Source organism: Bufo gargarizans, unplaced genomic scaffold (genome assembly GCF_014858855.1).
Source record: "Bufo gargarizans isolate SCDJY-AF-19 unplaced genomic scaffold, ASM1485885v1 original_scaffold_832_pilon, whole genome shotgun sequence".
In the NCBI taxonomy this organism is placed as follows: Eukaryota; Metazoa; Chordata; class Amphibia; order Anura; family Bufonidae; genus Bufo; species Bufo gargarizans.
The window spans coordinates 214,900-241,979 of record NW_025334717.1 but is presented as its reverse complement, the minus strand read 5'-3'; the positions used below and the strand labels follow the sequence as shown (position 1 = coordinate 241,979).

General features: G+C 47.8%; 1 protein-coding gene across 1 annotated transcript in view; it reads left to right on the top strand.

Moving 5' to 3' along the window:
* LOC122924132 (ribonuclease inhibitor-like) overlaps positions 1 to 27,080 on the top strand; it is a gene marked incomplete at its 5' end in the record, with an annotated part of 104,098 nt that overhangs the window by 43,253 nt on the left and 33,765 nt on the right. Inside the window, one exon of the mRNA XM_044275062.1 lies at positions 20,507 to 20,677. Within this exon, the coding sequence (XP_044130997.1) occupies positions 20,507 to 20,677 (171 nt within the window). The remainder of the gene's footprint in view (positions 1 to 20,506; positions 20,678 to 27,080) is intronic.

Here is a 27,080-nt window from a genome sequence, read left to right as displayed (position 1 = left end):
ACTGCCCTGGCATTTGAGGGTCTCCGCAATCATTACATGTATGGCCAGCATTAGGAGTTTCTGCTATTCTCCTTATATTGAGCATACAGGTAATGAGATTTTTTTTTTTCCGTTCAGCCTCCGGGCTGAAAGAAAAAATGAACGGCACAGATTTCTTCATTCGCATCGATCAATGTGGATGAAAAAATCTCTGCCAAAAAATGTGCAAAAAAAAAAAAAGGAGGGGAAAGGCGTCTGCCAGGACATAGGAGCTCCGCCCAACATCCATACCCACTTAGCTCGTATGCCCTGGCAAACCCGATTTCTCCATTCACATCAATCGATGTGGATGAATAAATCATTGCCGGAATTTTTTATTTTTATACAAAGTGTTTGCCAAAGCATATGAACACCGCCCCTCAGCTCATATGCCTCGGCAAATGCATCTTTTTTACTGCAGAGGAGAAATCTCGTCTTGCAGCGCCGCATACACTGACTTTGTGTAATCTGACAGCAGCGCAATGCTTCTGTCAGAATGCACATCAGTGCTGCAGCTGGTTGATCGCTTGGTCCACCTAGAAGGTAAAAAAAAAAAAAAACAACAGGCCGCAACGCAATACATTTATTAACATTAACTTTATATAACATTTGAAACAGAACATTAACTTTTATAAACTTTATTGAACATTTGAAACAGAACATTAACTTTTTTGCTTACCTGTGATCTTATTTTTATTTTTTTTACCTTTAGAGGACAAACCTCTCCTTCCCCATGGGACAATGTGCAAAGCGCAAATCGCCCAGAGATGTGGCGAAGTACATTATGCACTTTGTCCCAGGTGAAAAGAGAGGTTTGTGGCAGCTCTGTGTGAAAGGGCCCTAAGAGCCCTGTGTACCTGTCCTGTGTCACGCAATCCCTATGCTAAGTGTACCTGTGTTTGGAACTTCCGTAAACGCTCCCCTATGCATAGGGCAGGTTGGTCAGGACAGTCAGGACAAAAAAAGGTGGTGTCACGCCTTATTCCACTCCTGCTGTCACGAGGGTGTCAAGAGCCACGTCTGACTCCGTTATACCCGGGGTCAGGAAGTCGCAGCGGGTGGCTGCGCGCTCTATGTCTAAAGATCACGGTGTTTCTTAGTGTTTGTTCTCTGTGTTTGCCTTGCTATCCTTTTTGTCTCACTCAGGGATCCGTAGCTTCTCCTCCTCAGCTGTTTCTTGTCTGCCACTCCCAAGCTCCTTATATTCTCCTCTCACACTTCTCTAGTTGCCAGTTATAGAGCTTCCTGCCTGGACATCTATGCTGACCCACTGGAGCTGAGAATCTGGTTGTTGTTCCAGAGTGCTACCCTCCGGATCCCTGTTGGGCTTTTGTTGTCTCCTGTTGTTGCCCACCTGGGATTATATGTTTAGTTTGTATTGTCTGTCCTCCCCTTGGTGTTTTCCTTTAGAGCTAGTGGTGCGGACTAGTGTTCCCACCGCCCTGTTCACTATCTAGGGCTCATCCTAGGGAAAGCCAGGGTTTTAGGCACGTGATCGGCGTACGGGTGAGGAACCCGTCTAGGGACGACAGGGCAGCCAGGCGCCAGCCGCAAGGTGAGTCAGGGGTCACCACCTTCCCTCTCACTAGGGCAGGGCCTCCCTCTTTTCCTCCCTCCGTGTCACGTATGTGACAGTTACGCCGATCGTGATATTATAACTGGCCCTTATTTTTTTTGAGAAAAAAAAATAAAATATTAATTTTTTTTTCTCTACTTAGAATCCAATATGGATCCTATTGCTGCTTTGGCAAAACAGCTTCAAGGCCTGTCTTTGGAGGTGGCAGGATTGAAGGCGTCTGTCCTCCAACAGCAGCAGCAAATGCAGCAGACCGTAAGCCCAGCGGTTGCTATGGGTAACCAGGTTGTTACAGAACCCAAGGTTGTTCTTCCTGACAGATTCTCTGGGGGAAGGGACAAATTTGTGTTGTTCCGTGAGGCCTGCAAATTATATTTTAAGCTGCGCCCTTACTCCTCAGGTAATGAAGAACAGCGGGTGGGGATTGTTATTTCCCTGCTTCAGGGGGACCCGCAATCCTGGGCGTTCTCGTTACCCCCTGGTTCCCAGGCTCTCCGGTCAGTGGAGGGATTTTTTGGGGCTTTGGGTCTCATATATGATGACCCTGACCGTGTCGCCCTGGCTGAGTCGAAGTTACGGAGACTCCTACAGGGAGATCGGCCAGCAGAGGAATATTGCTCAGAGTTCCGCAGGTAGGCTACGGATACTCAGTGGAACGACCCGGCTCTCAGGAGTCAGTTCTGCTCTGGGTTATCTGAAAGGGTTAAGGATGCGCTGGCGCTGTATGAGACCCCCCTTTCCCTTGATGCTGTTATGTCCCTCTCTATCAGGATAGATAGACGTCTTAGGGAGAGATCGAAAATTCCTGAGCAATCGGTAACCTCTCCCAAGCAGCAGTTAGTCTGTACTGACTTGGATGAGCCTATGCAGCTAGGAGGAACTTCTCGTCAGGTCCGTCCTCCTGAGGTTCGCCGTAGGTGGGGGGCTTGTTTTTTCTGTGGGGGGAAGGGTCATTTCATTAATGTCTGTCCCTCCTTTCCCAAAAACAAAAGACCGTCGGAAAACTACTAACCCCAGGCTGTGCGGAGGATGTCAGCCGGGGGGTATACGTTTCCTCCATACGAACATCTCAATTTGTGTTGCCAGCGGTTATTGTTTTTGGTGTTAAGACGGAGTCTATTTCTTTTTTTCTAGACAGTGGTGCAGGGGTAAATTTGATAGATGCCCATTTTGCCCGCACTATGGGTTTGTCTCTCTGTACGCTGCAGAGACCCATTCCCATATTCGCTATTGACTCTGCTCCTCTGTCTCAGAGAAACCTCACTCACGTTGTCCATAACTTACATCTTCGGGTAGGGGACCACCATAAGGAGCGTCTTTCATGTTACGTTCTGGAGGGCCTTCCCTCTCCTGTGGTATTGGGTCTTCCCTGGTTGGTAGCGCACAATCCAGTGGTGGATTGGCAGGCCAGGGAGATATTGGAGTGGAGTGAGCATTGCAGAGAGAATTGCTTAAATAACAATTGCTTAATCGCCTCCATAGCTTCCCTACCTACATTTATTTCGGACTTTGAGGACGTTTTTTCTGAAAAGGGTTGTCAGAAGCTACCACCTCATCGTCCTTATGATTGCCCGGTTAACCTGATTCCCGGTGCAAAATTACCCAAGTCCAGGTTGTATAATCTTTCGGGTCCCGAGAGACAAGCCATGAAAGATTATATCTCCGAGAGTCTGGCCAAGGGACACATCAGACCCTCTTCTTCACCCGTGGCTGCAGGGTTTTTCTTTGTTAAAAAGAAAGATGGGGGCCTGCGTCCTTGCCTAGATTTCCGTGAGCTAAACCGGATAACCGTCCGAGACCCATACCCTCTTCCTCTCATTCCTGACCTTTTTAATCAGATTGCGGGTGCTAGGTGGTTCTCCAAACTTGATCTTAGGGGGGCCTACAATCTGATTCGTATCAAGGAAGGGGATGAGTGGAAGACAGCTTTTAACACCCCTGAGGGGCATTACGAAAATTTAGTCATGCCTTTCGGTCTGACCAATGCCCCTGCTGTCTTCCAACATTTCGTTAATGATATTTTTAGTCATCTCATCGGCAGGTTTGTAGTCATATACCTAGATGATATCTTAATTTATTCGGCTGATCTGAAAACACATGAAGTACATGTCAGGCAAGTACTGCAGGTCCTACGGACGAATAAATTATATGCGAAAATTGAAAAATGTGTCTTCGCCGTTCAGGAAATACAATTCCTGGGATATCTATTATCTGCTTCAGGTTTCCGTATGGATCCTGGGAAGGTCCAGGCAATTTTAGATTGGGATCTTCCTGAGAACCTTAAAGCTCTACAACGGTTTTTGGGTTTCGCAAATTTCTACAGAAAGTTTATTAAAAATTATTCAGTGATCGTTAAACCCCTTACTGACATGACTAGGAAGGGGACTGATTTTTCTAAATGGTCTGACGCCGCTAAAATTGCATTTTCCTCTCTAAAAGAGAGATTTACCTCGGCACCTGTTCCTAATTCAACCTGATGTCTCCCAGCCTTTTATTGTTGAAGTTGATGCGTCGGAGGTGGGAGTGGGGGCTGTATTGTCTCAGGGTCCGTCTCCTGGCAAATGGCGTCCTTGCGCTTTCTTTTCCAAAAAATTATCTGCAGCAGAAAAGAACTATGATATTGGAAATAGGGAACTGTTGGCGATTAAACTGGCGTTTGAAGAGTGGCGTCACTTCTTAGAGGGAGCAATCCACCCCGTCACGGTAATTACGGATCACAAAAACCTTCTGTACCTAGAATCGGCTAAGCGTCTCACCCCTAGACAAGCTAGGTGGTCGCTATTCTTTACCAGATTTAACTTTGTAATCACCTATCGTCCTGGGGCAAAAAATACCAAGGCAGACGCATTGTCTCGTAGTTTCCCTGGAGGGGGTAATGTTAGTGATCCGGTACCTATTTTACAAAGAGGAGTGGTTGTCTCTGCTGTACACTCTGTTCTAGAGGGAAAGGTGTTAGAGGCCCAGGGGGACGCCCCGGCCTCTTGCCCCTCAGAGAAATTGTTTGTACCGTTAAACCTGCGTCTTGAGTTATTGAAGGAACATCATAATTCGACACTTGCTGGGCACCCGGGTAGTAAAGCAACCTTGGAGCTATTGTCTCGTCGTTTTTGGTGGCCAAGGTTGCGTCAGGATGTAATAGATTTCGTGTCTACTTGTTCTACTTGTGCACGCGCGAAAGTCTCTCATACACGTCCAGCAGGGTCTTTATTGCCACTTTTCATCCCCAATAGACCATGGACACATCTATCAATGGATTTCATCACTGACTTACCTTTGTCTGCGGGTAAAACAGTTATCTTGGTAGTAGTAGACAGGTTTAGCAAAATGGTACACTTTATTGCGCTACCCGCACTTCCTAATGCTAAGACTCTTGCTCAGGTGTTTATCAGTGAAATCGTGAAGCTTCACGGGGTCCCTTCCGATGTGGTTTCGGATCGGGGAACCCAGTTTATTTCTAAGTTTTGGAAAGCTTTTTGTACCCGTTTAGGGGTACACTTATCCTTTTCCTCAGCTTTCCATCCTCAGTCGAATGGACAGACTGAGCGTACCAACCAAAACCTAGAAACATATTTAAGGTGTTTTGCGTCTGAAAACCAAGAGGTGTGGTCATCATATTTACCGTTAGCCGAGTTTGCCATAAATAATCGCCGTCAGGAATCCACTGGCAAGTCACCATTTCTTGGTGCATACGGTTTTCATCCCCAATTTTGTACTTTCAAAGAGGGGGGGTCTTCTGGGGTTCCCGAAGAGGAACGGTTTTCTTCATCTCTTTCATCGGTATGGCAGAAGGTGCAAGCTAACTTGAAAAATATGAGTGGTAAATACAAATGCATGGCCGATAAGAAACGGTCGCCAGGTCCGGACCTAGGAGTGAATGACTATGTGTGGTTGTCTACTAGGAATATTAAGTTGAAGGTTCCCTCTTGGAAACTGGGTCCTAGGTTCATTGGTCCTTATAAAATTGTAGCCGTCATTAACCCTGTGGCTTTTCGCCTGGAGCTACCTCAGACTTTTAAGATCCATAACGTCTTCCATAAGTCGTTGCTCAAGAAGTATGTTCCACCTCTAGAACCATCACCGCTGCCACCTCCTCCTGTTGTTGTGGATGGTAATCTGGAGTTTCAAATATCCAGAATTGTTGATTCTCGTCGGGTCCGCCGCTCTCTTCAGTATCTGGTGCATTGGAGGGGTTACGGTCCCGAGGAAAGAATGTGGGTTCCAGCGTCAGAGGTAAACGCCAACAGGTTGATTCAGGCTTTCCATGTCTCTCATCCGGAGAGACCTGGTCCTGAGTGTCCGGAGGCCCCTCGTGAAAGGGGGGGTACTGTCACGAGGGTGTCAAGAGCCACGTCTGACTCCGTTATACCCGGGGTCAGGAAGTCGCAGCGGGTGGCTGCGCGCTCTATGTCTAAAGATCACGGTGTTTCTTAGTGTTTGTTTTCTGTGTTTGCCTTGCTATCCTTTTTGTCTCACTCAGGGATCCGTAGCTTCTCCTCCTCAGCTGTTTCTTGTCTGCCACTCCCAAACTCCTTATATTCTCCTCTCACACTTCTCTTGTTGCCAGTTATAGAGCTTCCTGCCTGGACATCTATGCTGACCCACTGGAGCTGAGAATCTGGTTGTTGTTCCAGAGTGCTACCCTCCGGATCCCTGTTGGGCTTTTGTTGTCTCCTGTTGTTGCCCACCTGGGATTATATGTTTAGTTTGTATTGTCTGTCCTCCCCTTGGTGTTTTCCTTTAGAGCTAGTGGTGCGGACTAGTGTTCCCACCGCCCTGTTCACTATCTAGGGCTCATCCTAGGGAAAGCCAGGGTTTTAGGCACGTGATCGGCGTACGGGTGAGGAACCCGTCTAGGGACGACAGGGCAGCCAGGCGCCAGCCGCAAGGTGAGTCAGGGGTCACCACCTTCCCTCTCACTAGGGCAGGGCCTCCCTCTTTTCCTCCCTCCGTGTCACGTATGTGACAGTTACGCCGATCGTGATATTATAACTGGCCCTTATTTTTTTTTGAGAAAAAAAAATAAATAATTATTTTTTTTTCTCTACTTAGAATCCAATATGGATCCTATTGCTGCTTTGGCAAAACAGCTTCAAGGCCTGTCTTTGGAGGTGGCAGGATTGAAGGCGTCTGTCCTCCAACAGCAGCAGCAAATGCAGCAGACCGTAAGCCCAGCGGTTGCTATGGGTAACCAGGTTGTTACAGAACCCAAGGTTGTTCTTCCTGACAGATTCTCTGGGGGAAGGGACAAATTTGTGTTGTTCCGTGAGGCCTGCAAATTATATTTTAAGCTGCGCCCTTACTCCTCAGGTAATGAAGAACAGCGGGTGGGGATTGTTATTTCCCTGCTTCAGGGGGACCCGCAATCCTGGGCGTTCTCGTTACCCCCTGGTTCCCAGGCTCTCCGGTCAGTGGAGGGATTTTTTGGGGCTTTGGGTCTCATATATGATGACCCTGACCGTGTCGCCCTGGCTGAGTCGAAGTTACGGAGACTCCTACAGGGAGATCGGCCAGCAGAGGAATATTGCTCAGAGTTCCGCAGGTGGGCTACGGATACTCAGTGGAACGACCCGGCTCTCAGGAGTCAGTTCTGCTCTGGGTTATCTGAAAGGGTTAAGGATGCGCTGGCGCTGTATGAGACCCCCCTTTCCCTTGATGCTGTTATGTCCCTCTCTATCAGGATAGATAGACGTCTTAGGGAGAGATCGAAAATTCCTGAGCAATCGGTAACCTCTCCCAAGCAGCAGTTAGTCTGTACTGACTTGGATGAGCCTATGCAGCTAGGAGGAACTTCTCGTCAGGTCCGTCCTCCTGAGGTTCGCCGTAGGTGGGGGGCTTGTTTTTTCTGTGGGGGGAAGGGTCATTTCATTAATGTCTGTCCCTCCTTTCCCAAAAACAAAAGACCGTCGGAAAACTACTAACCCCAGGCTGTGCGGAGGATGTCAGCCGGGGGGTATACGTTTCCTCCATACGAACATCTCAATTTGTGTTGCCAGCGGTTATTGTTTTTGGTGTTAAGACGGAGTCTATTTCTTTTTTTCTAGACAGTGGTGCAGGGGTAAATTTGATAGATGCCCATTTTGCCCGCACTATGGGTTTGTCTCTCTGTACGCTGCAGAGACCCATTCCCATATTCGCTATTGACTCTGCTCCTCTGTCTCAGAGAAACCTCACTCACGTTGTCCATAACTTACATCTTCGGGTAGGGGACCACCATAAGGAGCGTCTTTCATGTTACGTTCTGGAGGGCCTTCCCTCTCCTGTGGTATTGGGTCTTCCCTGGTTGGTAGCGCACAATCCAGTGGTGGATTGGCAGGCCAGGGAGATATTGGAGTGGAGTGAGCATTGCAGAGAGAATTGCTTAAATAACAATTGCTTAATCGCCTCCATAGCTTCCCTACCTACATTTATTTCGGACTTTGAGGACGTTTTTTCTGAAAAGGGTTGTCAGAAGCTACCACCTCATCGTCCTTATGATTGCCCGGTTAACCTGATTCCCGGTGCAAAATTACCCAAGTCCAGGTTGTATAATCTTTCGGGTCCCGAGAGACAAGCCATGAAAGATTATATCTCCGAGAGTCTGGCCAAGGGACACATCAGACCCTCTTCTTCACCCGTGGCTGCAGGGTTTTTCTTTGTTAAAAAGAAAGATGGGGGCCTGCGTCCTTGCCTAGATTTCCGTGAGCTAAACCGGATAACCGTCCGAGACCCATACCCTCTTCCTCTCATTCCTGACCTTTTTAATCAGATTGCGGGTGCTAGGTGGTTCTCCAAACTTGATCTTAGGGGGGCCTACAATCTGATTCGTATCAAGGAAGGGGATGAGTGGAAGACAGCTTTTAACACCCCTGAGGGGCATTACGAAAATTTAGTCATGCCTTTCGGTCTGACCAATGCCCCTGCTGTCTTCCAACATTTCGTTAATGATATTTTTAGTCATCTCATCGGCAGGTTTGTAGTCATATACCTAGATGATATCTTAATTTATTCGGCTGATCTGAAAACACATGAAGTACATGTCAGGCAAGTACTGCAGGTCCTACGGACGAATAAATTATATGCGAAAATTGAAAAATGTGTCTTCGCCGTTCAGGAAATACAATTCCTGGGATATCTATTATCTGCTTCAGGTTTCCGTATGGATCCTGGGAAGGTCCAGGCAATTTTAGATTGGGATCTTCCTGAGAACCTTAAAGCTCTACAACGGTTTTTGGGTTTCGCAAATTTCTACAGAAAGTTTATTAAAAATTATTCAGTGATCGTTAAACCCCTTACTGACATGACTAGGAAGGGGACTGATTTTTCTAAATGGTCTGACGCCGCTAAAATTGCATTTTCCTCTCTAAAAGAGAGATTTACCTCGGCACCTGTTCTAATTCAACCTGATGTCTCCCAGCCTTTTATTGTTGAAGTTGATGCGTCGGAGGTGGGAGTGGGGGCTGTATTGTCTCAGGGTCCGTCTCCTGGCAAATGGCGTCCTTGCGCTTTCTTTTCCAAAAAATTATCTGCAGCAGAAAAGAACTATGATATTGGAAATAGGGAACTGTTGGCGATTAAACTGGCGTTTGAAGAGTGGCGTCACTTCTTAGAGGGAGCAATCCACCCCGTCACGGTAATTACGGATCACAAAAACCTTCTGTACCTAGAATCGGCTAAGCGTCTCACCCCTAGACAAGCTAGGTGGTCGCTATTCTTTACCAGATTTAACTTTGTAATCACCTATCGTCCTGGGGCAAAAAATACCAAGGCAGACGCATTAGTCTCGTAGTTTCCCTGGAGGGGGTAATGTTAGTGATCCGGTACCTATTTTACAAAGAGGAGTGGTTGTCTCTGCTGTACACTCTGTTCTAGAGGGAAAGGTGTTAGAGGCCCAGGGGGACGCCCCGGCCTCTTGCCCCTCAGAGAAATTGTTTGTACCGTTAAACCTGCGTCTTGAGTTATTGAAGGAACATCATAATTCGGCACTTGCTGGGCACCCGGGTAGTAAAGCAACCTTGGAGCTATTGTCTCGTCGTTTTTGGTGGCCAAGGTTGCGTCAGGATGTAATAGATTTCGTGTCTACTTGTTCTACTTGTGCACGCGCGAAAGTCTCTCATACACGTCCAGCAGGGTCTTTATTGCCACTTTTCATCCCCAATAGACCATGGACACATCTATCAATGGATTTCATCACTGACTTACCTTTGTCTGCGGGTAAAACAGTTATCTTGGTAGTAGTAGACAGGTTTAGCAAAATGGTACACTTTATTGCGCTACCCGCACTTCCTAATGCTAAGACTCTTGCTCAGGTGTTTATCAGTGAAATCGTGAAGCTTCACGGGGTCCCTTCCGATGTGGTTTCGGATCGGGGAACCCAGTTTATTTCTAAGTTTTGGAAAGCTTTTTGTACCCGTTTAGGGGTACACTTATCCTTTTCCTCAGCTTTCCATCCTCAGTCGAATGGACAGACTGAGCGTACCAACCAAAACCTAGAAACATATTTAAGGTGTTTTGCGTCTGAAAACCAAGAGGTGTGGTCATCATATTTACCGTTAGCCGAGTTTGCCATAAATAATCGCCGTCAGGAATCCACTGGCAAGTCACCATTTCTTGGTGCATACGGTTTTCATCCCCAATTTTGTACTTTCAAAGAGGGGGGGTCTTCTGGGGTTCCCGAAGAGGAACGGTTTTCTTCATCTCTTTCATCGGTATGGCAGAAGGTGCAAGCTAACTTGAAAAATATGAGTGGTAAATACAAATGCATGGCCGATAAGAAACGGTCGCCAGGTCCGGACCTAGGAGTGAATGACTATGTGTGGTTGTCTACTAGGAATATTAAGTTGAAGGTTCCCTCTTGGAAACTGGGTCCTAGGTTCATTGGTCCTTATAAAATTGTAGCCGTCATTAACCCTGTGGCTTTTCGCCTGGAGCTACCTCAGACTTTTAAGATCCATAACGTCTTCCATAAGTCGTTGCTCAAGAAGTATGTTCCACCTCTAGAACCATCACCGCTGCCACCTCCTCCTGTTGTTGTGGATGGTAATCTGGAGTTTCAAATATCCAGAATTGTTGATTCTCGTCGGGTCCGCCGCTCTCTTCAGTATCTGGTGCATTGGAGGGGTTACGGTCCCGAGGAAAGAATGTGGGTTCCAGCGTCAGAGGTAAACGCCAACAGGTTGATTCAGGCTTTCCATGTCTCTCATCCGGAGAGACCTGGTCCTGAGTGTCCGGAGGCCCCTCGTGAAAGGGGGGGTACTGTCACGAGGGTGTCAAGAGCCACGTCTGACTCCGTTATACCCGGGGTCAGGAAGTCGCAGCGGGTGGCTGCGCGCTCTATGTCTAAAGATCACGGTGTTTCTTAGTGTTTGTTTTCTGTGTTTGCCTTGCTATCCTTTTTGTCTCACTCAGGGATCCGTAGCTTCTCCTCCTCAGCTGTTTCTTGTCTGCCACTCCCAAACTCCTTATATTCTCCTCTCACACTTCTCTTGTTGCCAGTTATAGAGCTTCCTGCCTGGACATCTATGCTGACCCACTGGAGCTGAGAATCTGGTTGTTGTTCCAGAGTGCTACCCTCCGGATCCCTGTTGGGCTTTTGTTGTCTCCTGTTGTTGCCCACCTGGGATTATATGTTTAGTTTGTATTGTCTGTCCTCCCCTTGGTGTTTTCCTTTAGAGCTAGTGGTGCGGACTAGTGTTCCCACCGCCCTGTTCACTATCTAGGGCTCATCCTAGGGAAAGCCAGGGTTTTAGGCACGTGATCGGCGTACGGGTGAGGAACCCGTCTAGGGACGACAGGGCAGCCAGGCGCCAGCCGCAAGGTGAGTCAGGGGTCACCACCTTCCCTCTCACTAGGGCAGGGCCTCCCTCTTTTCCTCCCTCCGTGTCACATATGTGACAGTTACGCCGATCGTGATACCTGCTACAGACACGACATCTTTTTCTTGGGGAACGCTGAGTTGGGGTACCAGGATAGACAGACGGGAAGTGTCCGCCATGTAGCCGGCTCACTACATCAGGGACTTGGGGCACGGACCCTCCTGGATACAGGATTTCCGAAATGATCTCTTCCTGGAATTTTAGGAAGGATCCCGTTCTCCCAGCCTTACTGTAGAGAACAAAACTATTATACAGAGCCAATTGAATTAAATATACAGACACCTTCTTATACCAGCGTCTGGTGCGGCGGGACACTAAATAGGGAGCCAACATCTGGTCATTGAAGTCCACCCTCCCATGAGCAAATTATAGTCTTGGACAGAGAGGGGTTTCTCATTGACTCCAGTTGCCCTTTCAATTTGTACTGTCGTGTCTGCGTGAATGGTGGACAGAAGGTAAACGTCCCTCTTGTCCCTCCACTTCACCGCAAGCAGTTCTTGGTCACACAAGGCAGCCCTCTTCCTCCGTGCAAGTCGGGTACTAACGAGCTGTTGGGGGAAGCCCCGGCGACTAGGTTGCGCGGTGCCACAGCATTGAATTACAACTAGATGTAAGTGCCGAAAGAGGGCCACGCTTGTGTAAAAATTGTCCACGTATAAGTGGTACCCCTTGTGGAGTAAGAGTGACACCTAGTACCAGACAATCCCCAGGTAGTCAGGACATCAGACCGGCTCCAGTTTTGAGTCTTTTCCCTCATAGACCCTAAAATTATATGTATAGCCTGTGGCCCTTTCACAGAGCTTATACAGTTTGACCCCATACCGGGCACGCTTGCTGGGGATGTACTGTTGGATGCCAAGGCGCCCGGTAAAATGTACAAGGGACTCGTCTATGCAGATGTTCTGATTGGGGTTATACGCATCCGCAAATCTGGATGACAAGCGGTCTATGAGGGGCCGAACTTTGTGGAGCCGGTCATAAGCAGGGTGGCCTCTTGGATGGCAGGTTTTATTGTCAGTGAAATGCATAAAGCACATGATGACCTCAAAACGTGCCCTGGACATAGCAGCAGAGAACATGGGCATGTAATGTATTGGTCTTTAGACCAATATGACCGTAATACATTTTTTTTTAGTTAGACCCATGCTGAGGATAAGGCCCAAAAGAATTTAAAATTCGGAAACTGTGACTGGTTTCCACCGGTAAGGCTGGGCATAGAAGCTTTCCAGATTGGCGGTAATATTCTGTGTGGCGTAGCGGTTGGTTTCTGCCACAACTAAGTCATAGAGATCCGCGTGAAGAACAGCTCAAAAAACTGAAGGGCCTATCCTAAATGAGCCGTCTCCATGCGAACTCCAGACTGGGCAGTGAAAGGGGGCAATACGGGTGCGGCGGAAGCAGGGGATTGCCAATTAGGGTTTGCCAGCACCTCTGGGATACTAAGGGCTCTACGGACTTGTGAACGTGGTGGCTGCGATGGGGGAGTTACTGCACGTACCACCGTACCAGCTGGAACTGCCCTTCTGGTGCTCGCCACTTCACCAGGGAATACGGCAGTGCTGGTAGAAGGTCCAGGATGTGCTGCACTGCTGGTGTATGCCGCACCATAAACAAGATCAGCGCTAGCACCACTCTGCTGCAAATGAGGCTCATCATGCGAGGTAGGCAGAACACTGACATGGGATCGGGCACGCCTGACCGTAGCAGGGACCTCAACCTTGTCATCTTCACTAGCGGTTAGAGTGCCACTGCTGTGTACAGGTTCATATTCTGAACCACTGGATTCAGCGGGTGAGGCGTCCCCATCGCTTTCATCCATCACGGTCAGAATCCTGTAGGCCTCTTCAGCGGAATACCCCTTGTTTGACATTTTGGGCTAACTAAATTTAGGGGGTATTCCTCTGAGACTACCCAGGAAAAAGAGCAAACCTGCCTAGTAAAAAGGAGTGCTTGCGAAGTAAAGCTGCGATCGCTAATCCAAAAAGCTCAAAAGTGATCTTTATAGCGGCACAGCGATTTTACTGTGTTTTTGCAGTGATCAGAAAAAGAACATTTCGGCGTTAGTGTGACGGGAGGTGGTTAAAGAGTCAGCGGCGCTGGGTGAGCACTTAGGCGCCAATTTATTAAGTCCGGTATTTTACACACCTTTCTTAATAAAGCTCTACAAGAAAATTAAGACCATCACATCCAAAGTCACAGGCAGGGCAATTTCTAGGAAAATTTACCAACAGGGCGAACATAAAAAAGCTGATGGGGGCGGCGGGCATTCAGTCTGCAGTGCCGGATCCAGTGAATTCTCAGCTGGAACAGCCTGCCAGAATCTCTAGCGCAGTTGTGAAAGTTGCCTAATACGGCCCCACATACCTCTTCCATCCAGTGACGTCTCCTTTGATGTAGATGTTCTCTTTCTTTATCTTCTCCATTCAGACCAGACCGCCATGATGATTTCTTTCAGCCATCTCTTCTCTCTGCAGAGTTTGACAGACATCTTAGTTTCCTACTTTTCCATCATCCTCCCACCTTCTCAACATCCCATCATGCACCCCCAAAACTATACTGCATAAACTGATTAACCCCCTGAAAATACTAGTTACACACAGATAGCGCCCCCTTCAATAATTATTGTAACACAATGCTCTAAAAAATAACTGCACCCAGCAAATAGTGTCCCTGACACTAATAGTGTAGCCATAATGTCCCCCCAAAACAACTGTGCTAAGTTGATACTGTGCCAGGGCGCCCCCACAGTCATAGTGCTCCCAAAAATCACAACAATAGTGATAAATCTGTGCCAGAGTGCACTTAGTAGTAACAGTGCTCCTACAGTGCCCCCAACAGTATCTGTGTCCCAGAAGTACGGTAATAATGCTCCCATAGTCCCCCCGTTGTAATAGAGCCCACCATAATGCCTCTGGTAGTAACAATTATATTTATAGTGTGCGCCAGTGCAAAAAATGCCCCGTTGTGTGTCAGTAAAAAAGACAAAAAAAACCCATCTTAGTGCCCCCAGTGGAGCCAATGTCCCCAGAATGCCCTCATGTGTTCCAACGACCCGTACTGTGCGCCACTAGAAAAAACACTTAGTGCCCCCAGTTGAGCTTAGGTGCCCATAGTGCCCCTATAATTTGTGACAGTATAAAATACTCCTATATAATGCCCCCAGAAGATGCCCCATAGTGCTCCTCCCCTGTCCCCACAGTGTCCTCCATAATGTGCCAGTATAAAATGCCCCTATAGACTGCCCCACATAGATGCCCCTATAATGCTCCTCTCCCCCTTCCCCATAGTGGCACCAAAATGGTTGCCAGTATTAAATGCCCCTATATAATGCCGACATAGTGCTCTTCTCCCCCACTTCTCCATAGTGCCCCCAATAATACGTGCCAGTAAATAGGGCCCCCGGTAAATGCCCCCATAGTGCTCCTTTACCCCCCACTTCTCCATAGAGCCCCCCGTAATGAGTGCCAGTATATAGGGCCCCCAGTAGATGCACCCCCTCTTATCCATAGTGCCCCCCATATTGTTCCAGTATATTGGGCCCCATAGTGCTTCCCCTCTTCTCCATAGTGCCCCCCCATATTGTGCCAGTATATAGGGCCCCAGTAGATGCGTCTCCTCTTCTCCATAGAGCCCCCCATAATGAGTGCCAGTATATAGGGCCCCAGTAGATGTGTCTCCTCTTCTCCATAGAGCCCCCCATAATGAGTGCCAGTATATAGGGCTCCCAGTAGATGCATCCCCTCTTCTCCATAGTGCCCCCCCATATTGTGCCAGTATATAGGGCCCCCAGTAAATGCGTCCCCTCTTCTCCATAGTGCCCCCCCATATTGTGCCAGTATATAGGGCTCCCAGTAGATGCGTCCCCTCTTTTCCATAGTGCCCCCCATATTGTGCCAGTATATAGGGCCCCCAGTAGATGCGTCCCCTCTTCTCCATAGTGCCCCCCATATTGTGTCAGTATATAGGGCCCCCATAGTGCTTCCCCTCTTCTCCATAGTGGCCCCCATAGTGCGTCCCCTCTTCTCCATAGTGCCCCCCATATTGTGCCAGTATATAGGGCCCCCAGTAGATGCGTCCCCTCTTCTCCATAGTGCCCCCCATATTGTGTCAGTATATAGGGCCCCCATAGTGCTTCCCCTCTTCTCCATAGTGGCCCCCAGTAGATGCGTCCCCTCTTCTCCATAGTGCCCCTCCATATTGTGCCAGTATATAAGGCCCCCACCCCCTTTGCCACAGTAAACTATAAATACTAAATATAATAAACACATATACTTACCTTATGCTGCTTACCGATGTGATTCAGGACTCTTCCGGCCTGTGTCCCGCTCTGTACGGCTCAGAGTAAGGGCCCCAGTAGACGCCTCTCCCCTGCTCCTCCGCATCGTTCATCTGTATCGCTGTCCTGAGGACGGCGATACAGATGAATTTGGAGATGAACGCTCTCCACTCCTGCTGCCGCCAATCCAGACAGAAAGGGCCCCCCTCCGGCGCTGGGCTCTGCTGACGGCGCCCCCCGCTTCTGTCCTGAGTTATGCGCCCTGTGCGGTCGCACCCTTCGTCCGCCTCTAGAAACAGCCCTGGTCACAGGTGCACATCCATAAGGCTAGCATGCTGGCAGCTCACCCTAACAGGCTTAGGTCAGGCCCAGGAGAGGCAGTTCTGTTAGTGTTAGGTAACTATCTGTGGAAACCGCCTTGACGCCGGTAGGAAGGCCCGACACACGTATGAAGAAATATGTGCGCAAAGAGCTTTTATTTTTCATGTATAGTAGGTGTAGTACCACTGTAATCCAGAATAATCCCTAATCCTGGGTTATATTATTAACGTAAATAAAGCAGTAAAATGGCGGTAAATCCGTCAAAGTTATGAATACGCGCCGGCCTCTCCTTAAAGAGAACCTGTCACCAGGATTTTGGCCATAGAGCTGGGGACATGGGTTGCTAGATGGCAGCTAGCACATCTGCAGTACCCAGTCCCCATAGCTCTGTGTGCTTTTATTGTGTTAAAAAACTGTTTTGAACAATATGCAAGTGACCTGATATGTGTCCTGTATCCGGAGATGAGTCCAGCGGAAAGGAGCCCAGCACCGCCCCGCGTCCTCCGAATCTCCTCCTTGCTGGCTGACGTCACAGAGCTGGAGCGCCGAAATCTCGCGATGCGCGAGCTAGCGCATGTGCAGTGTCGGCATCATGTTCATTCCCTGTACTGGCATCAGCACAGGGGACGAACTACGCATGTGCTAGCTCGCGCATCGCGAGATTTCAGCGCTCCAGCTCTGTGACGTCAGCCAGCAAGGAGGAGATTCGGAGGACGCGGGGCGGTGCTGGGCTCCTTTCCGCTGGACTCATCTCCGGATACAGGACACATATCAGGTCACTTGCATATTGTTCAAAACTGTTTTTTAACACAATAAAAGCGCAGAGAGCTATGGACCTGGGTACTGCAGATGTGCTAGCGGCCATCTAGCAACCCATGTCCCCAGCTCTATGCACAAAATCATGGTGACAGGTTCCCTTTAACTTCGGGGCATCCATCGCCAGTCCTAAGTGTAAGACCGCTACTGAGCCACTGAAACAGGCATAGAAAATGGTAAATGGGACGGGTCTATCGGCCCATCCCTTCCCCCACCCACTGTAATACCAAACACATCCACTATACACTGTACTGCTCTGTAATATCATACACATCCACTATACACTGTACTGCTCTGTAATACCAAACACATCTTTTATATACTGTACTGCTCTGTAATACCAAACACATCCACTATGCACTGTACTGCTCTGTAATACCAAACACATCCGCTATACACTGTACTGCTCTGTAATACAAACACATCCGCTATACACTGTACTGCTCTGTAATACCAAACACATCCGCTATACACTGTACTGCACTGTAATACAAACACATCCACTATACACTGTACTGCTCTGTAATACCAAACACATCCGCTATACACTGTACTGCTCTGTAATACCAAACACATCCACTATACACTGTACTGCTCTGTAATACCAAACACATCCACTATACACTGTACTGCACTGTAATACAAACACATCCACTATACACTATACTGCTCTGTAATACCAAACACATCCGCTATACACTGTACTGCTCTGTAATACAAACACATCTGCTATACACTGTACTGCTCTGTAATACCAAACACATCTGCTATACACTGTACTGCACTGTAATACCAAACACATCCGCTATACACTGTACTGCTCTGTAATACAAACACATCCGCTATACACTGTACTGCTCTGTAATACCAAACACATCCGCCATACACTGTACTGCTCTGTAATACCAAACACATCCACTATACACTGTACTGCTCTGTAATACAAACACATCTGCTATACACTGTACTGCTCTGTAATACCAAACACATCCGCTATACACTGTACTGCTCTGTAATACCAAACACATCCACTATACACTGTACTGCTCTGTAATACCAAACACATCCGCTATACACTGTCCTGCTCTGTACTTGGTGAGCTGTGAGGAGGTGGCAGCGCTCTCCTGAGCTCTGGTGGGTACAGTTGTGAGGTGCCAGGAGTCGGACCCCCACCAGTTCTCATATTAATGACGTGTCCTGGGGACATCAATATCCAGTTCCTGGATAACCCCTTTACATTCTTCAGCAGACCCCTATATGATAACATCAAGGTTCTGATGATCCCTTTAACACATCAGTTGATGAAAACACAATCAGTAATGTCCTTCATGTCTGAGAAGAGCAGCGCTATCAGTAATACCTGCCCCCGCTGTATAACACATAATGGGAGCAGTGACCCCCTCCTCGGATAACACACAGGTAAGTGTTCCCGGACTGACCTCATCAGAACCTGCATTGTGCCTCCACATGGAGGAGGTGTCATATGTCCTGAGAGACATCTGGAGGGACAGGAAGGACACATCTGCTTCTATGGGGCGGATTATGGGTCTGAGCAACTCCCAGGTTATACAGAGCTGTAATATGTACATGAGCCCTTACCGCCATAGAGCGCTCATCTCTGCCTGTGCTACATTACAGCTGTATGGCGGTATTATTACTGATGACCCCGGCTGTAATTTACTCAGAATGGAGACGATTACTGCTCGTTATCAATAAGTAATAATCAATACCAGCAGAATCCAGAGAAACCCTGAATGTAGTGTAATGTCTGCTAATAATTCATCCCCCAAATAACTGACTGAGCGTGGGCCACATGTGTCCTGTAGTAATGTGAGGAGGAGAACGGGGGCCACAGGGGCCACAGGGGCCACAATAGATGGTGGAGGAAAAAGACTGAGGGCCTAAAATAGATGGTGAAGGAAAAGAATGGAGGCTACAGACTGAAGGCCAGATAGAAGAAAGAGAAAGGAGGCCACAAAGACCAATATACACTCACCTAAATAATTATTAGGAACACCATACTAATACGGTGTTGGACCCCCTTTTGCCTTCAGAACTGCCTTAATTCTACGTGGCATTGATTCAACAAGGTGCTGATAGCATTCTTTAGAAATGTTGGCCCATATTGATAGGATAGCATCTTGCAGTTGATGGAGATTTGAGGGATGCACATCCAGGGCACGAAGCTCCCGTTCCACCACATCCCAAAGATGCTCTATTGGGTTGAGATCTGGTGACGGTGGGGCCATTTTAGTCCAGTGAACTCATTGTCATGTTCAAGAAACCAATTTGAAATGATTCGAGCTTTGTGACATGGTGCATGATCCTGCTGGAAGTAGCCATCAAAGGATGGGTACATGGTGGTCATGAAGGGATGGACATGGTCAGAAACAATGCTCAGGTAGCCCGTGGCATTTAAACGATGGCCAATTGGCACTAAGGGGCCTAAAGTGTGCCCAGAAAACATCCCCCACACCATTACACCACCACCACCAGCCTGCACAGTGGTAACAAGGCATGATGGATACATGTTCTCATTCTGTTTACGCCAAATTCGGACTCTACCATTTGAATGTCTCAACAGAAATCGAGACTCATCAGACCAGGCAACATTTTTCCAGTCTTCAACAGTCCAATTTTGGTGAGCTCGTGCAAATTGTAGCCTCTTTTTCCTATTTGTAGTGGAGATGAGTGGTACCCGGTGGGGTCTTCTGCTGTTGTAGCCCATCTGCCTCAATGTTGTGCGTGTTGTGGCTTCACAAATGCTTTGCTGCAGACCTCGGTTGTAACGAGTGGTTATTTCAGTCAACGTTGCTCTTCTATCAGCTTGAATCAGTCGCCCATTCTCCTCTGACCTCCAGCATCAACAAGGCATTTTCGCCCACAGGACGGCCGCATACTGGAGGTTTTGCCCTTTTCACACCATTCTTTGTAAACCCTAGAAATGGTTGTGCGTGAAAATCCCAGTAACTGAGCAGATTGTGAAATACTCAGACCGGCCCGTCTGGCACCAACAACCATGCCACGCTCAAAATTGCTTAAATCCCCTTTCTTTCCCATTCTGACCTTCAGTTTGGAGTTCAGGAGATTGTCTTGACCAGGACCACAACCCGACATGCATCGAAGCAACTGCCATGTGATTGGTTGACTAGATAATCGCATTAATGAGAAATAGAACAGGTGTTCCTAATAATTCTTTAGGTGAGTGTATATAGCGGAGGAAGGAGACTGGAGGCCACAGACTGAGGGCCACAGATGATGGAGGAAGGAGAATGGAGGCCACAGGGGCCACAGACTGAGGGCCACAGATGATGGAGGAAGGAGAGCTCTCAGCAGCTGATGACGCTGACACAAGTTCCTCCAGCTTTATGACTATTGTACATTCATGTGCTGCCATCATCACTGATTTATGACATGCCATAAAGTGAGGACACTCCTCAGGGTTCTGGATTTCTAGGACATGGACATATCATACAGCTGCCGCCATTCCTGACATCCACCACACACAAGAGGCGGCTTCTAGTGATGACATTTATGGATTTTACTAACAGCCGGGGACATTTTCTCTCCACAGTCACAATCTACAGACTTTATACTAACGCTCTGTGGACGCCTCACCCACATCTCATCTTCTTCTTATTCTTACAGATTGGGTGATAATGGTCTACCAGACACTTCCTGCATCCAGTTGGCATCTGTAATAAGGAATAACCCGTCCCTGAAGACACTGGACCTGTCTCATAACCGTCTGTCTGGTCCTCACTTCAGATACTTGATGGCGGCTCTGTCCAGTCCGGCCTGCAGGATAGAGACATTACAGTGAGTATAAGAGATGTGTACAGGACGGAGACATGTGGGGCACACGTTATACATGGAGCTTATTCTATTTTATGCTCCGCACCATTGTTATGTCTATGAGATAAACTGCTGACCGCTCCTTGATATGTGACGTCTACTAATGTCTGACTAATGCCCCAGGTCTAGTGGTGTCAGCGCCCACCGCCCCCCTTACCTGCGCCCCTGATGTCGGCACAGTCTGTATAGAAGCGTCATCTGCAGCAGATTTATCATCTTCTCTCCACATCACTGAGATTTTACCTTTTGCTTTTTCCCGACTTCTAAGAACCAGAACGTTTTTACTTTTCCGTTCACGTTGCCGTCTGAGGGCTTCATGCGCTGCTGTATTTTGCGGTCCGTCTAGAGAAAAGTTCTATTCCTGTCCTCGAAATGGAGAAGAATAGGACGTTTTATGTTTTTCGAGACCACAGGACAGACTTCAGGGTGTGGGGGGCACACGGTGTAATGTCCGCACGTCTTGTGGCCCCGATGAGATTAATGGGTCTACATCAGATCCGCAGATCGGCTGCAGACTGAGACTCCGGCCGTGTGCATGAGGCGCAAGATGGAGGTTTAATGGCTCCATTTAATTTACCAGAACTTGTACTGAAAACACCGGAAAACATTATTTTTGGGGCTACAATTCCTCCATTTTTTTATATGGTCTTTTTACGGTGTTGCCGGTGCGCCAAAACTGAGATGACGACCCTATCCTGAGGATCGGCACAATTACAGCAATACCACATTTATATGGTTTCTTTTATATTTTACTATCTTTACAGTAATAAAAACCTTTGATAAATCTGAATGTCCTTCCCGGCCGTATCCTGACCCCATGGCCGCTTTCTATCTCCATCTACAGGGCGGAGGCTGGTTTTTGCCGTGCGAGCTATAGTTTTTATTGGTGCCATTTTGGGTCACAAATAACTTTTTGATCTTTTTATTTTCTTATTATTTTCAGGGGGTGAAGTGACCAAAAACCAGCGATCGCTGTGCGGGACAATCACTTGTACAGTTTAATATAATACAGTTTATTTTTTATTCTTTCTTTTTAGATGTAAAATTGGGAAAAGGGGAGATTAGAATTTGTATTTTTTAAAGATTTTTTAGTTTTTTCCCTTGTAACTGTAATAGTAACTGTAATGCACTTTCTATGCAGTGGATGAGAACAGACAGAACGCGATGGCGCCTGCGGTTTATATGGCGACTATACGGAGTTCTGTATGTCTCCGTTCCTGCACTGACCCGCGGGGTGTGGACAGACAAGGGTATATGAGGGAACACAGGGAAATCTATGGACACGTGAGCGGTCCACGGAGGACACGGACAGATCACTGGCGTGTTAATCCGCCCGTACGGGGTCAGAACTCAGCCGCACTTCAGAAATGTTTTACATGTTTTATAAGTAGTCACAAAAAAAAAAAAAAAAAAAAACGCAGCAACATCAGCAGGTGACAGAACAGATTTTGTCCGTTTTCAGCCGCGTTTCTCTCTGGACGTCTGTGAAATGTTTTTCTCTATAGTGAAAGATGTAAAACCGCCAGATCTCCAGCACGCCGCGCTGCTGAAAAGAGGCAGAAAAAACACATAATTAGAAAAACTCCAGGGATAAAACTCTTCTGTCTGATACTTTCCATAGACCTTTACTGCAAAAATCACCAAACGTCAGAAAACCCCAGTAAAAGCTGTGTGTGACCGCGGCCTCTTGAGGGCGCTGCAGATTGCAGTTTGTGGCCGCCTGTGATCTCACTGCGTATGTATCGGCATGTAAAGCTGGAGGCTTCAGCAGCATTCTGCGCGCTGTCCGCCTGCCACGTGTCACAGTATAAAGCCGCACATCACAACCTACATGGTGACACGTCTATAACCACACGTGACATCATCACATATCGGGCTCCAGTAGAGAACGCGTCTCTTCATCTGTATCACTATTAGTGCCCCAGCATTTCCTCTATTAGGCTGGTCCTGAAGGGGTTAAAGCTTCTGATGTGCCACACTGTGATGTGGCATGACGAGTGCAGTATGTGGCGGTACTTTATATTGTAGTATAGGTATAATATACGGCTCAGACAGGTGACAGGGCTCTCAGTGAGAGGATATCTCCTGCTACATGAGTCTGTGTGCGCCACCTAGTGGTTGTCAGGTGACCTGCGGCTGCCGAGGGTTTTCCTGACATTTCCTGACATTGATATAATGAGAATCTGGAGACCTTAACGCGAGGGTGGACACATCCATCTATTAGTATTACATGAGCAGCGAGTCACGTGACCACAGTATGGCGGTATTATCATCTACACAATATATAGGATTATATGTCATATACTGGATTTTCCCTTTATAAGACGCACCCCAGGTTTAGACAACGGAAAATAAGAAAACGTATTTTCTAGATCCTCTATGAAGGGAATGTGGTTTAGTGAAGTGGAGGCGTCGAGGTCCGGAACTTCAGGTGTAACAACCAGCGATGGTGCATGTGGTCCCCTCATTAATGTACCTCCAAATAAATGTGTCTCCTGTCACTGCTCTGTGGGGTCCGGCCACGCTGCTTCCCTTTCGTCCTAACCAGCAGCACAAGTGGGGGATTTGCCCCTGTGAAGCTGGTCAGGACAGGCGGAATTTTTATTGAACAAATATCTCTGCCAAGTATCATTAATTAATTAATTGATGCCACCCCTATATAACCCGCCCCCTGTCTGGACGGGGTTGCTTATAGCCTTGCCATGCGCTTTCGGACGCTAGTGCAGCATGCGTTCTTACTCTGCCTCCCTCTGCCATTCTCGTTATACCGGAAGTGCGTCTTTTGCATCACTTCTGGTCTGGACGCAGCTCTGCTACATATACACACTTAGCATCTTTACTGAAAACTCACATCTCCCTACACCAGTGTCGGCTGTACAGTCTTCCTGCTCTGGCTCCTCCTATTGATGACATCATCAAAGGTCCTTAAGCTGTAGTCTTCATCTCCTTTCAGTACAGTGTAGGACCTTCCTCCCCATGCACTGAACGGATGGTTCTCCTCCCTGCCGGCTCTCTCACTGATCAGGCAGATCTGTATGTGCGCTCTGCCTGATCACTAATGAAGCAGTCAGGGTCTGGCCGTGCTGGATCTCCCCGACTGCTGTTTATAAGACACTTTTAGCAAGATTTTTTCTTACTAAAAGGGCGTCTTATAAATTGTCAAATACGGTAAGTCTGATTTTCAGTGATGTGGTCCCGGTCATAGGAGAGAACTGCTGAAAAGTATCTGCATTGTAAATGTCTTCTCTGGGACTTTGATATTGATGGCCTGTCCTCAGGAACAATATCTGACTGGTGGGGCCCCCGACACCCTCCCCATCAGGTGCTTAATGAGGCAGCGGCGCTGGGTGAGCACTTAGGCGCCAATTTATTAAGACCGGCGTTTTCCACGCCTTTCTTAATAAAGCCCTACAAGAAAATTTAGCCAAGCACATCCATAAGGCTAGCATGCCGGCAGCTCACCCTAACCCTGGGTTCACACCTTAGCGTTTTACAGCGCGTTTTACAGCGCGTTCCTACGCGCTGTAAAACGCACAACAGGCAAGAACCAATGATTCCCTATGGGAATGGTTTACACTTGAGCGTTTTACAGCGCGTTTGAACGCGCTGTAAAACGCCCTACGCTCAAAAAACTACTTGAGCTTCTTTGGGGCGTTTTGTCGCGTGTTCCCGTACATAGACTTTCGGGAACGCGCGACAATGGGCGTTCGCTTGTCTCTGTATGCGCGATTGTAAACGCCGGTACAATCACGCATACAGAGCGCTCATTTCAGAACGCTCAGGTCTGAACCCAGGGTCACAGGCTTAGGTCAGGCCCAGGAGAGGCAGTTCTGTTAGTGTTAGGCACCTATCTGCAGATGACACCTTGACGCCGGTAGATGGGCCCGACACACGTATGAGGTATTATTAATGTAAATAAAGCCGTAAACTGGCTGTAAATTTGTCGAAGTTTTGAATAAGCGCCGGCACATCCCCTCCCCCACCCACTGTAATACCATACACATCCAAAATACACTGTACTGTTCTGTAATACCAAACACATCCCCTATACACTGTACTGCTCTGTAATACCAAACACATCCACTATACACTGTACTGCTCTGTAATACCAAACACATCCACTATACACTGTACTGCTCTGTAATACCAAGCACATCCCCTATACACTGTACTGCTCTGTAATACCAAACACATCCGCTATACACTGTACTGCTCTGTAATACCAAACACATCCACTATACACTGTACTGCTCTGTAATACCAAACACATCCACTATACACTGTACTGCTCTGTAATACCAAACACATCATCTATACACTGTACTGCTCTGTAATACCAAACACATCCGCTATACACTGTACTGCTCTGTAATACCAAACACATCCGCTATACACTGTACTGCTCTGTAATACCAAACACATCCTCTATACACTGTACTGCTCTGTAATACCAAACACATCCGCTATACACTGTACTGCTCTGTAATACCAAACACATCCACTATACACTGTACTGCTCTGTAATACCAAACACATCTGCTATACACTGTACTGCTCTGTTATACCAAACACATCCCCTATACACTGTACTGCTCTGTAATACCAAACACATCCGCTATACACTGTACTGCTCTGTAATACCAAACACATTCGCTATACACTGTACTGCTCTGTAATACCAAACTCATCCGCTATACACTGTACTGCTCTGTAATACCAAACACATCCTCTATACACTGTACTGCTCTGTAATACCAAACACATTCGCTATACACTGTACTGCTCTGTAATACCAAACACATCCACTATACACTGTACTGTTCTGTAATACTAAACACATCCACTATACACTGTACTGCTCTGTAATACCAAACACATCCCCTATACACTGTACTGCTCTGTAATACCAAACACATCCACTATACACTGTACTGTTCTGTAATACTAAACACATCCACTATACACTGTACTGCTCTGTAATACCAAACACATCCCCTATACACTGTACTGCTCTGTAATACCAAACACATCCACTATACACTGTACTGCTCTGTAATACCAAACACATCCACTATACACTGTACTGCTCTGTAATACCAAACACATCCACTATACACTGTACTGCTCTGTAATACCAAACACATCCTCTATACACTGTACTGCTCTGTAATACCAAACACATCCTCTATACACTGTACTGCTCTGTAATACCAAACACATCCGCTATACACTGTACTGCTCTGTAATACCAAACACATCCGCTATACACTGTACTGCTCTGTAATACCAAACACATCCACTATACACTGTACTGTTCTGTAATACCAAACACATCCGCTATACACTGTCCTGCTCTGTAATACTAAACACATCCACTATACACTGTACTGCTCTGTAATACCAAACACATCCGCTATACACTGTACTGCTCTGTAATACCAAACACATCCACTATACACTGTACTGCTCTGTAATACCAAACACATCCTCTATACACTGTACTGCTCTGTAATACCAAACACATCCTCTATACACTGTAGGGTTGTTGCGGGTATCGAAATTTCGATACCCAATCGATACTTTTGTCCCGGTATCGATACGATACCGGGATTTCCGTTTTTTCGATACTGGGCTGCGCTTCTGCGCAGCCTAGTATCTCTGAACATGAGCGCGCTGCTATCGGCGCGCTCATGTTCTCTCAGCAGCACGGGGAGAGGGAAGCAGTCCTCCCTCCCCCCTGTGCTGCTGCCGCTGCCACCAATGAGAAGAGAGGGGGGAGGAGGGGCGGGCGCACTGCGCCACCAATGAGGAGAGAGGGGCGGAGGAGGGGCGGGCGCACTGAGCCACCTATGATAGGACTATTCCCATTTCCCACACAGAGCGGCGCCCAGCGATGTCCCAGCACTCACCATTAGTCCTGGGCGCCGCTCCGTTCGCCCGCAGTGCCCCATTACTGTCTCCTCTCCTGCTCCACATGCTGCTGATTACTATCGGAGCGATGGGAGGAGACATCAGCTTCACTAGTGGGCGTTCCTTCTCCCTGCGCTGCGATTGGACAGCGCTACAGCCAGGAAGAAGGAACGCCCACTAGTGAAGCTGATGTCTCCTCCCATCGCTCCGATAGTAATCAGCAGCATGTGGAGCAGGAGAGGAGACAGTAATGGGGCACTGCGGGCGAACGGAGCGGCGCCCAGGACTAATGGTGAGTGCTGGGACATCGCTGGGCGCCGCTCTGTGTGGCCTGATAGTGAAAGTCAGTCTTACAGGAGGCGGGTGCCGGCAGCAGAATCGCATTGCCGGCACCCTGCCGCTGACAGGGAGCTGCAATCAGAGGCAGTTAACCCCTCAGGTGCGGCACCTAAGGGGT